At 34.9% G+C, this 19,122-nt stretch overlaps 1 protein-coding gene across 1 annotated transcript; it reads right to left on the minus strand.

Moving 5' to 3' along the window:
• Positions 1-6,592: 6,592 nt before the first annotated feature.
• LOC129871466 (protein transport protein SFT2-like) lies at positions 6,593-18,507 on the minus strand. Its single transcript, XM_055946375.1, has 4 exons — positions 18,206-18,507; positions 13,612-13,879; positions 13,362-13,466; positions 6,593-6,831 (listed from the first exon to the last, which is right to left on the minus strand). The coding sequence occupies exons 1-4, from the start codon at positions 18,394-18,396 to the stop codon at positions 6,721-6,723; spliced, it is 675 nt and encodes a 224-aa protein (XP_055802350.1). The 5' UTR covers positions 18,397-18,507; the 3' UTR covers positions 6,593-6,720.
• Positions 18,508-19,122: the final 615 nt, after the last annotated feature.

Consider the following 19,122-nt stretch of genomic DNA (forward strand, 5'->3'; position numbering starts at 1 on the left):
ACAACAATGTTGGTGGTGGTGACAGTTGAAAAAATGTATGGTGGTTGACAATGGTAGTGTTGGTAATAATTAGTAGTGGTGCTAGTTGTTGTGATAGCATAGGTGGTTGGTAATAGGGATTAACCGTAATACTGGTGACAACGAATTAATTAAAATGATGGTGGAAGTGGCGGCGGTGGTAACTATGATGGTGGTGACAGTAGATATAATTATAATAATGTAAGGTGGTGAGTGTGATAGCGACTAACTATATTTATTGGCAATGATGGTGCTTGTCAGCGGTGATTGTGATGGAAGAGATAGTTAATGGTTGGCGATAGTAATGATGATTGTTATTATTATATAGATAGGTACAGTATTTTTCACTATATTTTGAAATCAAAATATTATTCCGCTTCGTAATTAAATAAATTCTTGTTATTTTTTTACAAATTTAAGCACAAATAATACTAAATAAAATAAAGCTACGTGGGCAAAGGAAAACCATCGATGTGAAATAGATAAAGTGGGGTTACAATGAAACCAAACGAATTCATCGATTGCAACATTTTGTTTGTCCTTTTGGTATATCTTTATCTTATCTTTGTTTTATATTTATTCTTCATTTAACACGATTTAAAAATTAATTATTAATCATATGGTTTAAATCTGTTTCTAATCATAAATATGGATTGTGGTGTAATAGTGAAAATACTTTATCCTTAAATAAAGGTATTTAATTTGAATTTTGAGCGTGGAAATTTTTTATTGAGATATCACTCCGAATGAGTCCTGCAATGCACGATTTGAATTTAATGATAACTCTAATATGGACTCTCAACACTGAATGAACAAAAAAAACTATTTCTAATCATAGTACCATCACGTACTTACAAAACTAACACAAAATTTGATGAGTCATTTTAGTCTCCAAAACCTAACTTTAGTTACAAGTAATTAATATGTTAAGAAGTTATTGGAGGCAAACCATGTGTGCTAACAATATTTAGTGACACCATGTGTCACAATGTGGCATTTCTTGGTTTGGCCATATGGAATCTCCAATTTGAAATGAACCAATTGAAATAATTTCATAGATGGTCACTCAATATTTTTTTATTATATCAAAACTAATACTTATAATAATATACGATACATAATATATTTTTTTCTTACAACGTTGCACAAAATTAAACTAAAAAAAAAAACTGAGCTGTAAATGGTGTTAACTTATTAACCAACTTGTAACATTGCACTTAATAATATCCTATCCTCAAACGCAACTTAAAATTATTATATACCAAACATTTCCCTTTCCCAATTTATCCCAAAAAAGAGATAAGCATACCCCACTTTTTCAAAAAAGCAACATCACTTTTGCTGACAACGGAAAAAAAGGGGCAAAGATATATATTATAATATTATTATATAGAGTCCGCATTAAAATTTGAACTTTAAGAGTGTTAAGTAAATATCGTAAAAATTAATTATTTTGAAGTTGGAAATAGAATTATACTAGTTATACTTTTGAGAAGATAGCATTTTATCTGAATTATGACGATAGAGTAACATCAGTCTTAACATTAGTTCTGATTTTTTACAAATCAAATCAAATTATTTGTGTCGGTTATTTAATCTATAAATCAATCCAAACCAATAAAAGTTGAATTTTTTTATATTAATTTTTTTTGGATTTTTCGGGTTTTTTCGGGTTTCTCGGATTTTCATAATATCTAGTCAAAAGCACAGAGCAGTGCTTATTAAAAAGAGTTCTAGTACTAAATATCAACATATAAGACGGAGACAGAACAATGTTTGAAGTTTTAACTTTATAATATAACTTTATAAGATGACTTTTTTGTATATTATTTAGATGAGCTTCTCAAGTCCAAATCTAAATGTAAGAAAGAAAACAAAAATTATGAAGAATTTTAAAAAAATATTTATAAATTATATTTTAATAAATATTTTTATGTATAACCAGGAGGTCACGGGTTCAAGCCTGGAAACAGCCTCTGGCAGAAATGCAAGGTAAGGCTGCGTACAATAGACCCTTGTGGTCGGGCCCTTCCCCGGACCCTGCGCATAGCGGGAGCTTTAGTGCACCGGGCTGCCCTTTATATCTATAATCGGATCGGTTTGGGTTCGTTTGATTTTTTTTAGTTAAAATCAAACCAACCCTATAATAGTCGGGTTTTTTTTCCAAACACCAAATCAAGTCAAACCAAATCACTAATCGGGTTTTTTTTTCGATTTGATTCGGTTTGTCGGTTTGATACGGTTATCGGTTTGTTCTGTACAACCCTACTTAACATAATCTATTAGGTTCGATTGAATCCGTACATTGTTATTATGTTATTTAATTTTCCACAAAAGATAAAATAAGCAGAAGTTTCTCATTATTTCCAAAACTAAGCAGAAGTTTCTCATGACCCCATTTTCTACAAGTATTATTTTGCAGCAAATATTAATTATTAGGTATATGAAATTTTCAAGAAATCTTTTATGACTTGGAATTTTATTGAGCCTATTTAAGGCCTTCTCTTCTTGAGCTTTTTAGCCATAAAGTTTTATAAAAACTATATGCAATATATCCAAATAGATAGCATTTTCTCTCTTTCTTCCTTTTTATCTTAAGATGGATGTTACACAAATTCCTATTTTGAGTCCTAACATTAATATTGATGAATTTGAAGATTTGGAAGTGACACAATTTGATGAAGACACACTAAGAGAATTATTATTTGAAGAAGAAGAAGGATTAGAACCAAATTGTGATAATAATATTAGTGTCCAAGATGTTGCAATACAACCAATGGTGGTTGATATTGCACCGAATTTCACGAAAATTAAGGAGGAGGAAGAGGAGGAGGAGCTTGTAATCAAGGATTTCGAGTGGCTAGAAATGATGGAATTGTCAAATACAATCGCTTGTCCCGAGGGCGAAAACGAGATTTTCGACGTTGGAGAATTTGATTTTGATTTTTCTCATTTTTGCTCTTCATTTCCGATGGAAGAAATAGGATATGATGTTTTGTGGCAAAACAACTCCTCATAGTAGTATTATTGTAATAAAATGCTTGAAATTAAAGTACTATGTTATGAAATTTCATAGCCATTAATTATCACTCTTTCTCTGAGGTAGGTAATTTTTTCTTAACTGCTTTAATTTAAACTCTGTCTTTATATAGAAAAAAAATCACTTAATTTGTAGTTAATTTAAATAAATTCAATTTTTTTAATTACGCCTCCGCCAGTAAGTGCATATCGCTATACATATATCGTCTTGATTGTGCATTTTGTTGAATGTTGGATTGTTGCATATTACTATGTTGTATTTACTATCTTGTTAAGTTCTACAGACCGGAGATTCGACTGTTTTTATTGTATGGAGTAGAGTGTTGGCCAATCAAGAAATTTCATATTCAGAAGATGTGTGTTGTGGAAATGAAAATATTGAGATAGATGTGTGGATATACTAAAAGTGAGAAGATTAGGAACAAGGTTATTCGTGAGAAGGTGGAAGTGGTCCCTGTGGAGGCAAGATGAAGGAAGCGAGATTGAGATGGTTTGGACATGTGCAGAGCCCCGATGAGGAGGTGTGTGAGGCTGGTTGTAGGGATAGACCAAAAGAGTATTGGAGAGAGATGATTAGACATGACATGGTGCAACTTCATATTATCGAGGACATGAATTTAGATTGGAAGGAGTGGAGCTCACGTATTAGGGTAGAAGGGTAGTAGGGGTAGAGTGTTGTCTTGCCTTGCGAGGTTTAGTGCCCGGTGTAGGACTAGTCGTGCCCTTGTAGTTCTTGTCATATGTTGTTTATTGTGTTTTGATTATCACACTATTTCGTTGTTATTGTTTCACTCTTGTAGATTTTATACTACGTTTCTTATTAACTATTATGCCTTCTCCACTGTGTTTTCTTCTTTCATTTGGGATTGATGCACTAAAGCCGAGAGTCTTTCAAAAACAGTCTATCTAACTCTACAAGGTAGTGGTAAGGTCTGCATACACTCTACCGTCTTCAAAACCTAATTTGTAGGATTTCACTGGATGGATATGTTATTGTTGTTGATTATGTTATGTGTCTATTATTATTATTATTATTATTGAATATATAATATTTGCACGGATTTTATTTTTGAATTATATTTGTATGTTGACTTTTGTCACTATTTTGTTAGAGACAATTAATGATACGTACTGAGTACTTTCTGTACTCCATAGCCAAATTATTAGGCCAAGCCAACCATAAACCTCTGAATTTCATGTGCAAAAAATAATAATCATGAAAACAACAAATATTTCTTTTACGTATATATTGATCATTAAATCATGATTAATAATATGCATTATCACCACGTTCAAGTGTTAACTGCTAAGATCAAATTATTGATTTGGTGTAAAAAAAAAATAACCTGATATATATATAAGTATATTCGATTTGTTAGCCTAAAATTAAACAAGTTAAAACGAATTAGATTTAAGCTACTAGTAATATCGCTTGGGTCGAAGAGGGGTTATAAAGTGTCGTAGCCCAATTGGCACGACAAAAGGCTTTTTCACTTCGAGTTAAAGTTATATACATTGTCGCAGTCTGATGGTGTAAAAAAAATGTAACTATGGTGTTAGAGAATTTTTTTCAACAGTTTGATTAATAAAAAAAATCTACCCAACCATGCTCCAACTCCACCTACCATATTTCCTTTTCCCCTTTTGAACTTCTCAAAAATGGTGTCATGCCTATAAGGTTTGTACTTCTTTATCATTTTTTTCATAAAAAATCTTATGATATAAAAAGTTATACTAGAAGTTAGGGTTGTACTGGGCAAATCGATAAACCGCATCAAATCGACAAATTGAATCAAATCGGAAAAAAAAAAACGACTAGTGATTTGGTTTGACTTGATTTGGTGTTTGGAAAAAAAACCCGACCATTATAGGGTTTGTTTGATTTTAACTAAAAAAAGTCAAACCGAACCCAAACCGACCCGATTATAGATATACTACTTTTAAATTATGTTATACATAAAAATATTTATTAAAATGTAATTTATAAATATTTTTTTAAAATTTTTCATAATTTTTGTTTTCTTTCTTACATTTAGATTTGGACTTGAGAAGCCCATCTAAATAATATACAAAAAAAGTCATCTTATAAAGTTATATTATAAAGTTAAAACTTCAAACATTGTTCTGCCTCCATCTTATATGTTGATATTTAGTACTAGAACTCTTTTTAAGAAGCACTGCTCTGTGCTTTTAACTAGATACTATGAAAATCCGAGAAACCCGAAAAAAACCGAAAACCCCCAAAAAAATTGATATCGAAAAACCCGACTTTTATTGGTTTGGTTTGGTTTATAGATTTAATAACCCGACACAAATGATTTGATTTGGTTTGTAAAAAATCCGAACCAACCCGTTTCATATACACCCCTACTAGAAGTTATTATTCATATTTGAGATTCAAAAAACTTAGTGCATTTTTTTGTTTTACGTAAAACCGCTGGCTTTTCCTTCAAATGAACTGATTTTTAATTTTTATCCTTTAGAAAGCGAACTTATGTTTACTAGAGTATAAGTTCTTTAAAAACTAAAGTCATACCCAAACTATTTAACAAACTTATGCCTCGCGAAAAAATTATTTGTTAAGAGGAACATAAATTAAAGACCAACACCAAAAATGGGCAAAAGTGCAAATGCCCCACCACCCCCACCCACCCTTTTTAGCTTCTTCTCTCTTCTTCTTTTTGATCCAATAGTCTTTTATAACTTCCTTCACTTTCTATTACTCAAAATGACATAAACATAACCCACTTGTGGAGAAAACATATTATAAATTTTTCTTTAAAAGATTTGACAGGAAATTAGGCAAATATCATAATTCAAAAGTTTTTCTAGATGTTAACATGGTCCTTTTAACTCCTTACATTGCTTTTTGCACTATTTGAAACCAAATAGTTAGGTACATGATATTTTCATGTTAATCATGGCATGAAAAAACATGTTTTGCATACTATCTTTGCACTAAATTAGGTATATGCTATTTTCAAGCCAATTTAGAAGCAATCCATGTTTTTTCTTTGGTAGAGAAGAATCGTGGAAGCTTGAAAGATTGAGATAATGACATCAACGTCATCACCGACGAATTTAGGATTTGAAGTTTATGGATTAAGACAATAATTATTAATACATATCAGGACATTCGTGATGGCAAATTGGTGTGACTGTTGCACAAATTATTCTCAATGTCGGAATTGGATTTAAGGGTTTAGAGTCAATAGGTTCAAAATGAAAATGATCTATTGCTTCATGACTCGCTCTGTCTGGCTAACTACTCGCTTCCACCAGGTACACATAACTCTGCCACCAAGGCCTAAAGCAGATGAGAATGAATCACTTAGCCTTTTTTTCTCTGTTGGGGTTTGAACTCCCGTGATTTTCACTCACTCCATGGACGCTAAGTGCAAAATCAATTTCGAAATCTTCCCTCCAAAACGCAATACGTCTAGATTTTGGTCTTACCGACATCATAATAACTCAACAACTAATCCAAGTACGTACCAATTCAATTCAAATGCGCAACAACGAAGGCAAGAGCATGTACCAAAAAAATGAATCTTATTCCCTTCTCATCATTTATCATTCAATCAATTCATCAAGAATGCACAATGTTGTCAGACTTACGCTATTCTCGAAAAGTAGGGGAAATTTGTGAGGCCTGCAACGTTGTCACCTTCCAAAACATCTGAAAATAGAGGATGTAAGGGTTGAAGAAAGAAATCTCATCCCAGTTGAACCTCCAGGGAAGTAGGAAATAACATAATAAGATAGAGCAAGGACCTGGGTAAAACAGAATTTTGCAGCACATTAGTTATGTATTACAACTGATAGATTCATGGAAAGACAGTAACATCCGTCGAACTGAGATAAAGCCACAATGTTGTTAAAATAGACCGTCTTTTAGTAAAACTAGTAGAAACAGCATACTATTTCTTTGACAAATGTACCATACGTTCTTACACCAGTGATCCCCGTGAGTGTTGGGGTTTATTTCTGGAAGATTTTTGATAAAAAGTTGAAGCTAAACGTTTGTAAGCAAAGGCTCCAAGGCCATTTGATTACCATTTTTTTGTGAGTTGGCTTTGTTTAGGTGTGGGCACTTTCTAGTATTTCCTTTTCATAAGTTCTGTTCTTTCATTGTATTTAGAGGGGTAGGAAGGCGCAGGTAGTTCTCAAGTGTTAATAAGACCCAAGCCATTCTTCTTATGCATATAGGCCCGAGCCCAATGACTCCTAATTGTATATATGTTTTAGGGTCAATTCCTAAGTATTTAAAGTGTCTTAGAAGTGAATTAGGGTCATGAGGAACCTCTAGTACTAAGTCGAGTTCAAAGATCCTTTACCGATTGAGTTTTCGTATAAGATAATATAAGGGTCAACTTCAAACAACCATAACTTTCAGAATATTAAGAGTTAGGTGACCCATGACCTATTAAATTAAAGGTCTTTGAGTCCTCTTTTCAACGCCACCAAGTTTGCCTCATTCCAAGTTTGGAGTAAAAAGCTATGACCGTTTTACCGAAGACTAGTGCTGCAGTAGTTTAGGGTCTGGCGCAGCGCACCACTAGTGCGCCCGAAACATGCCACAGTAGTTTGGGGCCTGGGACGGCGCGCCAGCAATACGCCCGACCCCGTTTTTCAGATATTTTCTTAATAAGGGCATTCCGGACTTTTCCCCACCCCTCCTATACCTAACCCACGTCCTTTTGGGACTAAAATCCGCCCCATATCAGTTCCTAATGCTAGTTTTCTCTCATTAACGCTTAAAAACTTTTGAGAAGAGATTAGAAAGAAGGAGAAGAGCTAGGGTTCAAGGTTTTCAAGTGAGGTCTTTGATTTTCGACAAGATATTCTTCGTTCCAGGTATGTAAGACCAACTAAAACATGGATTGTGTTCTTCCATGTACCCCATAGACGTGTTTGATGGAATTGTGAAAGACTTGAACCTTCCATGAATGTTTTCTTGAATTTTGCCTGAACTCTAGAATATTTTTACATACTATTAATTGATTGATGATTTTCATGATGACTTGAATTCTTGAACAAATAAGTTACATATTTTAGTTCATAAAACCCTAGTTATATTTTGATCATAATTGTATGTCCATATCTAATGATTTAAGCTAGAGCCTTGAATTGTGAGTGCTTGAATGTGAATGAGATATGATTATGATGATAGTCTTAACAAATTTGAAGGTCCTTTTCATTTTCATAGCTTGAACCCAAATGATTGAACCTAACTGAATGTGGTCATAAATGTGAGACTAAACCACTCTTGCAACATGTGATTGGGATTGCGTGGCTAGATTGAATAGTTGAAAGGTTGATTTGATAGAAATGATGAACTGATAAAAGTCCATATGAGATTTGTTGATTGGTTGATTGGAATTGATTGTCTTATGAGTATTGAGTCTTGGGAAAAGTATCGAACACTGAATTGGGTAAGAGTAAGTAATAACTCGAACTCAATAACTACGTAGCCAAACGTAGGAGAGGATTGAACCGTTAAAGTCGCATGTTTCCCTATTTTATTGTCCTGAAAAGATAGGACTCAGTGTTTTGAGAAGCGAGAAGCGGAAAAAAGCGACGGGGGCTCGCTTCACAGAAGCGAGAAGCGTGAAGCGAAGCGCATGCCTTTTTCAGAAAAAGCGTTATTTAGTATAAAAATATAAAATATAAAATATGCATAGATAAATAATCAAGAACTCAAAAGAATTAGATTAAAAAGTAACTAGATAGTCAATAATCCTCATAAGTAACAACATATAAAGCAAATGCATAACCAAATCACAAAGAGAGCAAAATCCTATTCTTCAACAAGATCCTCAAACTCTTGAAGTGCCATCAACAAGGGTTCTACTTCTACTTGGTCCTCATCTTCTTCCTCATCGGAGGACTCATCAACAAGAGTTCTACTTCTATTTGAACATGAACTTGAACAGAGCATATGCTTTATCTTAAAAAAAAAGAGGCAAAACTGCTGAATAAAAGTTGAAAAAAATAATTATTCGCAAACAGCAGTTGCGCAGAAATAGAAAAAGAAGAAGAGAAGAAGAAAAGAAGAGAAGAAGATCGCAGCAGTTGAGAGCAGTGCTGCGCTGAATGAAAATAAAAATAGAAATAGAAAGAGAAGAAGAGAAGAACAGAAGAAGAGAAGAAGAAAAACTAACTTGGTTGACGTTGAAATGTTGAAGTTGGACTGTCGAATTGAAGAAGTCACACTGAAAGAGTAGCTTGGAGAAGTCACAGAAGTTATACAGTTTTTTTTTTAAAAAAAAAACTAGCGCCGCTTTTTTCCAAAAAAGCTCGTTTTTTTCTCGCTTTTAGATGAAGCGCGCTTCTCGCTTCTCCCATGAAGCGCTCTCTTTTTCGAAATCGCTTCGCTTCACGATGTTGAAGCGCTAGTACCTCGCCTCGCTTCGCTTCACGCTTAAAGCGAGCGCTTTAGCGCTTTTTCACAACACTGATAGGACTTGATTGATTGATTGGATCCATGATTGGATGATTCGTCCTTTACCCTGGTAAAGTATTGGACGGTTGTGGCAACAGCAACGAGCTTGTTGTACGTTGCTTGTTGTACGATCACTGGCTCATAAGTGATCGTTGTCAGATAAGAATAACTCTCATATAGGTCTTGATAGTACTCTGATTTGATTAGATTGGATTGGATTGGATTGGATTGTATATGATTGGTCTCTGTCTAAACTTTACTCTTGCTTTAGACTTATGACATCCTGATTGAGTTTCTCATCTTTCTGATTTGAGATGACTGAACTAATATTATTCTACCTTGATGCATGTTTCATTATGCCATATTACATACTCGTACATTCTATTAACTGACGTCCATTTGGACCTGCATCGTTTCATGATGCAGAGAAAGTTCTAGAGATCATCAACAAGCGCACCGTTGAGTATTTTTTCACATTCAGCTGATTGGTGAGTCCTCCCCTGCATTCGAAGGATACCGCTTATGTTATTCTTGCTTTGAGCTTAGTCTTTTCACTTTGATTTGAGGTATCTATGAACCTGTCATTGACACAATTTAGACAGTAGTGATAGAGGCTTCATACACTAGATAGAGATGGGTTGATTGAGTATTTCTATTCTTTGAATTGTTCTTGTCAGACTATTCTCATGACATAGATTGAAGTTGGATTTGTTGGCCTGTGGCCTTTATTCCTTGAGTTAGATTGTTGATTGAATTTGCCCACTTATTTATCCTTTTTATTTTAGGTCTTCCGCTGATTGAACGAACGAACGGATGTGTGATTAGGCCAAGAGGTTCGCTCGGCAGCCAGTGATGGTTTCTGAGTGCCGGCCACGTCTAGGGTACCCTTCAGGGCGTGACATCAAATCACTAATCTTACAATTCGGTGGAGAGGTACAGGAATTGCTAGTAACATCTGTTGTCCTCCTAGTTTGACCCTGTATCATTTGTTTTCCCTACTTACTAGTTTCTTTCTTTTCTTTGATATAATTTAAACATCTTACATTCGTCAATCCGTGTTTACGATCCACATTTCTAAGGACCTTTTCCCTTCCTCTTACCATTTTACAGTTGCATATGCTTTCCAACTATTCATCATCATTCTATCAAAGCAAGAATTCATTAACAGTCACACTTGCCGTTTCTTGCTCATTTGCTAAACTTTAGTAGAATTATGATAAAGCTCAATTGATGTCCTTTCCTTTTTTGTTCGTCCCAAAAAGAATGATATATTTCTATAATAAGATAATTTGTAGGACGCAAGTATCTATGGCTTGTCCCAGACTACAAGTTTTAAAGCTTTTTTTTCTTTTTTAAACTTCATGCCCAGCAAAGTGCATTCCATATATTGGGACACCGGGAGTGAGAATTAAGTCAGGTCCTAAACAAGTTGGGAAAATGTTAACCTGTATCTACATTTGTTTTCAACCGGAATCTGATTTGGGCAGTTTAATATGCATCATATTTACAATTTATCAGTAAACCTAATCATTGGCCTGGTCAAACAGCACTTTTTAGCTATATTCGGGATTTGGCCCGAAGTGTTTGATTCCTACGCGTTGCACACCCGTTGGCCACTAATAAAGATTATAAAACACGGTTGATCACTTGACTCAAGTTCTTCTTGTTGATGACTCAAGGTTTTTTTTGGTTGAGTTTGAAATCAAGTAACCTCAGGCTGAGGAGTGTTCACATGAGTTCGTTGAGGTGTTTACAGAGGCATGTGGTCCTGTTTTATATTCTGTCAAGAGTTCATATTGTTTCACCTAAATAGAATGAAAAGAAGGAATCGGAAAAGAAACAGGGGAGGAAGGACAACGCTCTCCTAATCCTCAGTCCTCAGCAAGCAGCGAAGCCAAGTAGCCAGATGTTTCACGAACAACATTCAACTTTAAGGCATTTCATTGCACTTTAATCACCCTCGTGATGAGGTGTACTCTGATACCATTGTTTCACCTAAATAGAACAAAAAGAAGGAATCGGAAAAAAACGGGGGAGGAAGGACAAGGCTCTCCTAAACCTCAGCAAGCAGCGAAGCCAAGTAGCCAGATGTTTCACGAACAACATTCAACTTTAAGGCATTTCGTTGCACTTTAATCACCCTCTTGATAAGGTGTACTCTGATACCATTGATGTCCAATAGCTTAACAGCTCCTCCAGAATAGCTGGTAATACCATTTAAGGGCAGATAGACCGTCCACGCAGTGCCGCTACCCACTTCTACTAAGGTTGGGCTTCATAATTAGCTAAAGAAGAGAGACAAGGGGAGAGCTTAGTCTATATGTCTGAAGTGATTCTTCCTTGATTGGATGTCAGCTTTCTCTTTATTACTATTGTGCACTTGCATACAAATCTATAGGTAGTTACCTCCTTCTAAGAAAAACGTCGAGAGTGAAAGAGCCTGGATCACCACCAGCTAAAGCCCCTAAATGACCGCTCGCTCAGTGATAAAGAAGGGAGGGGTACAGCCAAGAGGTTTGCAGCTTGCCTAGAAGCAACCACCCTTCTGGCTTAATAGCACGGAGTGAAGCTCCTGAGTTTTCATTAGCTCCTTTTCAAATTGAAGCTAGAAAGCTATTGAGCCAATCATTCGATACAGAAAATAAGTAAAGAAAAGGAAAGGTGAACAAGAAGGTAACAAGCTCAAGTGTTTTTTAGGTCTCAGGCTAGCGTTGGACTTATATGGTGGGGCTTAGGCATAGCTCATCAAACAAGTGCGCCAAAAGTGGAGGATGGTATCATGTTCTCTTATAAGAGAGGCATCATACCTGCTTTTAGCTCGTAATTTCACTCTTGCTTTTTCCTTACCTTCTAGGGCAGAGGGTATTGAGAAGTAGGTAGAGAAGGAAGGAAAGATCCCTTTAAAAGCTGCAAGTGCAAGCAAGTTGCATATTTTTCTCCTCTTTTCAAAGATGGGGCTGATGGGCCCCTGCTGAGATTCATACTTATTAAACTAAATTGACTCATGGCTTCCGAAATTTATTCCGTAAAAGGACAAACTCCAGTATAAAAATTTCCTTGTAGTACAGAACATAATTTGACAGCCTAAAATCCATGCATATATTCAGGCAAGACGCCATGTCCCATGATACTGTAAACTCTTTTATTCAGATACTCTTAACACGTCCCTTGTGTCATTTTGAAACAGAATAATTACTCCATGCATGCAGACAATGTAAGCAAAGACTTTGTGTTTACCGTGGAACGTAGACAAAACACTTTCTTTTAATCACCAAATAAGGTCAAGAAAGCTAAAAGAATTATGCAATATGGACTAGGACATAAAACTAGGAGATAGCAAACTTCAGAGATTCAGGGTGGTGAAAAGTAAAATAAACCAACCGCAAATGACATTGCCCAAGCTTCAACTGTTTGGTGCCCAAACAGAAGACATTCGAGAAATCAAAGACCATATAGTATAGCTCATGAATAAAGGGAAAACAAGACTAATTTCTAGTTGAAAGAGTAGATACCCCATGAAGTGGCTAGAAAATGTAGCTTCAGACATGAATGCACTTGCCCAAGAAAAAAATGGCAAAATGACTACTAAAGACAAAACAAAACAATGGTTCGGAATAAAACTTTTGATAAGCGAAGGCTTGATAAGTTGGAAAGGTCATAGTAGCATATTATTTGACCTAGAACCTTTTTGTTTTTTCCGGGCTATGTGCCCTGGAAAAATTAACTAGCAAGCTTAAAAGTGTTTGTCGCATTTCCCATCTATAGAGGCTAACAAAAGAATTTATCATGGCCAAATTATTAGGTAAATAAAAATAGCATTGCATTAAAATGAAAGAATAAGGGCCCAGGAATTCAATACCTGTATCACTGAGAAGAGCACAGAAAGAATGTAACTGTGAAGCACCATAGAGACGTAAATGGTCCCTACCATGCTGCCGATAAAAAGCGATGTAAAAGGAAGCCTCTGGAAACGAAAGAAGAATAATGAGATTGCAAATTGAGCTATTACAATGGACGGAAAAGGTGTTTTTATGAGTTTTATCTATTTTGACAAACCAACAAGTTAGACATTTAAGATGGCAAAACCAAGACTGGGGATGACTAAGTACCTCCTTTGATGTCATGTGCGTAAGCTGATTCTTTGGGCCTTTGAGGGCAAAGAACGAGCCAATAATGAATGCACAACCAATTGTGAAACAGATAGCAAATTTCTGAGGCATCAGCACCATGACAGGGAGGAACATAGTGAATGCAATGAAGATGAAGAAAACACCAGCTGCAATAAATAAGCCAAAGTACATAAGGGACTTCCCAGAAGGAACATTGCTGGTTGCAGATTGGAAGCTGCCTGGTAAATCTCTTACTCCTTTAGAAACCCTGTGCAGAAAAAGGGAAAGTTAACAAATATCATTAGCAAGTGAGCAATAAAACCTAAACTCCTGGCAGATTCACCTACTTTAATTAGATTGGAACACTCAAGAAAACCAAATTCATTACTTCTAGCACATGGGTACTAGCTGACGCATGAATATTCCACCAATGCTTTGCCCAAATTATCAAACTACTAGGTCCATGGAAGTCAATTATGAAATATCCCAGGCAATTAACAATCTCAGAGTTCACATAAGTTCAATCACAGACACGCCAAGGTCCTAAATTCGGAAAACTGATACAACATCAACTGAGTGGGAAATCTTACGAGTGAATACATCCAGCAAACATCATTACAAGTTGAACTAATATAAATCAATCAAATATGTCACGACAGCTGAATCCCAAACTAGTTGAAGACGGCTATACGAATCCTCTGTACCATTCCGCTCTATTTTGGCCCATTAATCTGATTAATCATTGTTTGAGTATTTCACCCTAATCATCAACTAAACAACCCTCCTATTTATCCTAGACTGATATAAGTCATAACTATTTGATAAATTGTTGTCTGCAGAGGGATTTCTTCCGTGAACGTATCACAATCTTACTCCTATCTATGTTTTTAAATAAATTTGTGAAAACGAAATATTTGCAAACTAAATGGGAGAGACTTGCTCCATTAGCTAGTGAAGACTTTCCACATCATAGATTACTATGTGAAGGAATCTTGAACTAAGAAATTCATTGAATGAAGTACATAATACCCCACACACATTACTATGCTCCAGCGAAAATCAAAATTCTTTGGCACCTTACATCATGTGTCCTGAATCCTTTTATCTAAGTACTTTCAGATATTTCAGTTAACACTTATTGAACAGGTCACCACTTCGCACTTAGCGCAATAAATTCAACAATGATTTTGCATACTCCGACCAAACAGTCTATGAATTCAGTAAGAAAATTTAATCTCATCCTTCTTTACAGTAAGGTGTCAGTAAATCTATCAAGAGTGTTCCGAGATTTATTAAGAGAACGGAATCTCAACTTATGTACATATCTACTCACTCTTTAAGAAATGGAAATTTATTGATGTGCTTCTGAATTTGTTAAATTTACTTTTTTAAGCTTTGAATCCAAGATTACATCATTAGATAGGGTTCCCATAAAGTACAACTTCATACCTGTACAGGTTTCCACCATTAATACTTTGCCTAGCCCTTTAGACAAAGAATATGCTAAATTAAATCCGGACTTCACATGTTGAAGTTATATTATCGACAACAATTCTAGAAATCAGAAATTTTAGGAGTTATAAGTTGGAATTCTTGCACGTGTTCAGTGATTGACTTGTCATCAACCATTTTGAACTCCTTATAGTTTGGAATGAGAAATTTTCTTGAACTCGCCTCTTCTGCCAAATAAATAGTTTGAAGAGTATCTCAAATCTCTTTAGCTTGCACTTGATATAATATTACAACAACTACAACATATCCGGTGTATCACACAAGTGGGGTCTGGGGAGGTTGGTGTGTACACAACCTTACCCCTATGTTGTGTAGACATAGACTTTTTTGTTTACATTATCGAAAAAGAAGGAGAGGGTATTTGCCTGTATTTATTCATGATTGAGTATTCGAGTTTGATTTTATATTTATTGAAAATTGTAGAAATATAACTTGTTCCTTTTCTAGTTGCTGGTCATATGTATAGAACCAATTTCGGGATTGGGCACAGTATGAAAGATCTTTGAAATCCTTGATAGTCTGGAAAGGGAACCCCTATGTTGTGTAGGTAGAGAGGTTGTTCTTTATAGACCCTCGGTTCAAGTAAAGCAAATCAAAATTAAGTATGAAAAGAAAGTATAGTAGTGAAGAAGTCATGTTGGAAATAATGTAGAAGAGAGCAATAGCAACATTAAAATAATACGATCAGAAAATAATAGGTAGTAATAAAAATGAAGAATAAGATAGTAGGAAAGTAATAATACATAAGTGATAAGGGAAACTAGAAAACACTCGACTACCTACTAACCTTCTACCCTAATCCTCAACCCCCAAATCCTCTTATCTAAGGTTATGTCCTCAATAAGTTGCAAGTGTGTCATGTCTTGTTTATCACATCTCCCCAATATTTCTTTTGCCTACCTCTACATCTTCTCATACCCACCATACCTAACCTCTCATATCCACCATATCCAACCTCTGACACCTTCTCACTAGGTCATCTGTGCATTTCCTCTTCACATGCTCGAACGATCTTAGTCTCGCCTCCCTAATCTTGTCCATCACGAAGGCCACTCTTACTTTATCCTAAATATCTCCGTTCCAAATCCTATCGCTTCTAGTATGTCTACACATCCATCTCAACATCCTCATTTCTGCTACCTTCATCTTCTCGATGTGTGAGTTCTTGATCGGCCAACACTCCACCCCATACAACATACTTGGTCTGACAATCACTTCATAAAATTTACCTTTAAGTTGTAGTGTTACATTCTTATCACATAAGACATCGGATGTAAGCCTCTTTTCATCGACACCACTCCAATACGATAGTAATATCATCATCAATCTCTATATTTTCTTGGATTATTGACCCAAGATACTTGAAACTCTCTCTCTTGGAGATGACTTGTGCTTCAATCTTCACTTTCACATCTTCCATATGAGTTAAATCACTGAATTTGCACTCCAAGTACTTTGTCTTAGTCCTACTCAACCTAAATCCTTTAGACTCCAGGGTCTATCTCCAAACCTCCAACCTATTGTTAACAGTGCTGAATCTAGAATTTCTAGAACAAGGATGCACCATTATAAAAAGAAAAAATGTGTTTAGTGGGAATTGATCCCTAGTCCTCCAAGTAAAAAACTCAACCTTCAACCAGGTGCATCATTTAGTGTTCTTGTAGCGTGGATGTTAGTAGATAGTATTATACAAATTTTAAAAAATATATACATAAATACCTAGTTTTACGGAGAAACCACGAGTTCATATGCCCTAATTTTTGCCAATAAATTTGTTTCTGGTTGTTAACTCCATCGCGTGTCTCGCTAATCAATATTATGTCATATAAAAATAGCATATACCATGGCACTTCCCCTTGGATATGACGTGTCAGTTCATCTATCACCAAGTCTCCTCTAACTATCCTCACTCAGGTCTTGGTTCCATCGGACATGTCTTTAATCCCCTAATGTAAGCTACAGGTATAGTTTTAGCCTCCAAACATCTCCATAGGACTCCCTGAGGACTTTGTCGTATGCTTCTTCTACGTCAATGAACATTATATGTAAGTCCCTCTTCCTCTCCCTATACCACTCCACAAAACTCCTTACAAGATGAATAGCTTTTTTAGTTAAACGCCCTAGCATGAATACAAATTGGTTCTCGATAATAGACACACCCCACCTCACCCTGATTGATATAATAATAATCATAATAGTTGTTCGACATTCCTCCAAGAATATAAGTCTTGCATAAATAATCATCACCTTTGTCATTTAGCAATCTGTTCTCTAATCAAAGTAATCGCATTAGTAGTTAACGCAAAATGGGGGGCTTTAGGACAAGATTGTTCAAGAACATATGCCAACTTCTATAAGTCGTAAGAAGAATTAATCCTTTCACATCATCTAGAAAAGTCTTTGCCATCACATATTTTAAAATTATTGGGCAAAGATGGAACACCATTCATTATTGATGTAGAATCCATAGAGACAGCTATCTTCAAACCGTTAGAACAAATACGATAACAATATAAGAAATCCAAAATAAAACTTTCTTGGCTTAGAGACACATCAAGACATTTCTTGAACATAATTGAAGTCTCTTCCACGAGCAAACGAAAGAATAAATAACAACTCTATCTTTAGGATTCAATTAAATCACACTACAAGTAGCATTCGTTAAAGGTTGCTCTGAGTTGTTGGTATTGTTATCATCCTTGTTCTCTCTCTCACACACACACTTACCTCGACAAGGTATTGAGTCTCAAATGTCGCACCCACAGCAAAATGGGGTTGCAGAATTGGAAAAGCAAAATTAATTGAAAGTTATTAGAGCACTTTCATTTGCTTTGTATTAGGTATGACAAGTTCAAAATTGAAACTTTAGCTGCCCCCATTCAATCAAACATCATAACACCTCAAAAAAATCGAAAATTGAACTGGGTTTTCATCCAAATATTTGAATGTCATTTATATTAATAGCCAATTCTTCAAGAAAACATCATAACGCCCCAAAAACATCGAAAATTGAACTGGATTTTCATCAAAATATCTTCAATTTCATTTCCATTTTCAGCTAATAACAAAATTACACACTTACACATTAAATGTGCCGGATACTTTTTCATTAGCCGTTCTAACAGCAGCTTCAAGATCAAACCCAAGATCAGATGATGAACCCTCATCTTGGTTAGCAGCGTAAGCATTCCAATCAGCTAACAGAGACGATAGGGTCTTTTCCAGATTGTTACTTGGTCCTCCAGTAAACCAAGATTGTGCTGTTTTATGCATAATTATTGCTCTTCGTTTCTTCTGAAATTGGAAATTCTTCTCTCTTTTTTTCTGAGATTTTGGCTATGGCAGTAACAGAATGTGGGGGATCTGATGTTTTTAGGCTTTGTTTTTCTTCTTTTTTTTATTTTTTATTTTTATTGTTTTCGGAGTCCGATAAAATTTGAATTTACACCGGAAAGTCCTACTTACTTCTAGCTATGGGTGCCACTCAATTGTCTCATTTTCCCTTCAGAAGGGTAATTTTGGTACATTTAAATTATTTAAGTGTATTTTTTAATTAAAATTTATCGATAAGAATATTTTTTTAATCCAAAAACATAATTGAGAGTAAATTTGATATATTTTTAATAATTGAGAAGTATTTTTAACCCTTTATATTTAAAAACAACAGTTTTTCCCATCGTGAATCTATGCAAAATTTGTGTATAGAACATAATCTTTTTCTACTCATTTTTTATCGATTCAACTTATTGAAAAATTGCATTGTGAAAAACAGAATCTCACTGAAATAGTAGCAAACTTCCTAAATTTTTCATACTCAATTAAAATATTTATAAAAATAGTCGTTGAACATTTTTCAGTGAGAAAGAACTGATCTATTAGTAGTGTTTTCTCTTAAATTTATTGTATTAAAACTTATTAAATTTATTTTTTATAATGAAAAGTTATTTCATTTTATTTAAATATCACGATAATTATGAATTATATTTGATTTAATTTAAT

Source organism: Solanum dulcamara, chromosome 10 (assembly GCF_947179165.1).
Source record: "Solanum dulcamara chromosome 10, daSolDulc1.2, whole genome shotgun sequence".
Taxonomy (NCBI): domain Eukaryota; kingdom Viridiplantae; phylum Streptophyta; class Magnoliopsida; order Solanales; family Solanaceae; genus Solanum; species Solanum dulcamara.

What these genes read in the sequence shown, in the direction of transcription:
- LOC129871466 (XM_055946375.1), bottom strand. Translation starts at nt 18,396, where the DNA reads ATGCATAAAACAGCACAATCTTGGTTTACTGGAGGACCAAGTAACAAT. An exon ending in GTATCCGGCACATTTAATGT is followed by an intron (nt 13,880 to 18,205) that starts GTAAGTGTGTAA and finishes TTTTCTGCACAG; the next exon opens with GGTTTCTAAAGGAGTAAGAG. An exon ending in TGCTCTTCTCAGTGATACAG is followed by an intron (nt 6,832 to 13,361) that starts GTATTGAATTCC and finishes TGTTTTACCCAG; the next exon opens with GTCCTTGCTCTATCTTATTA.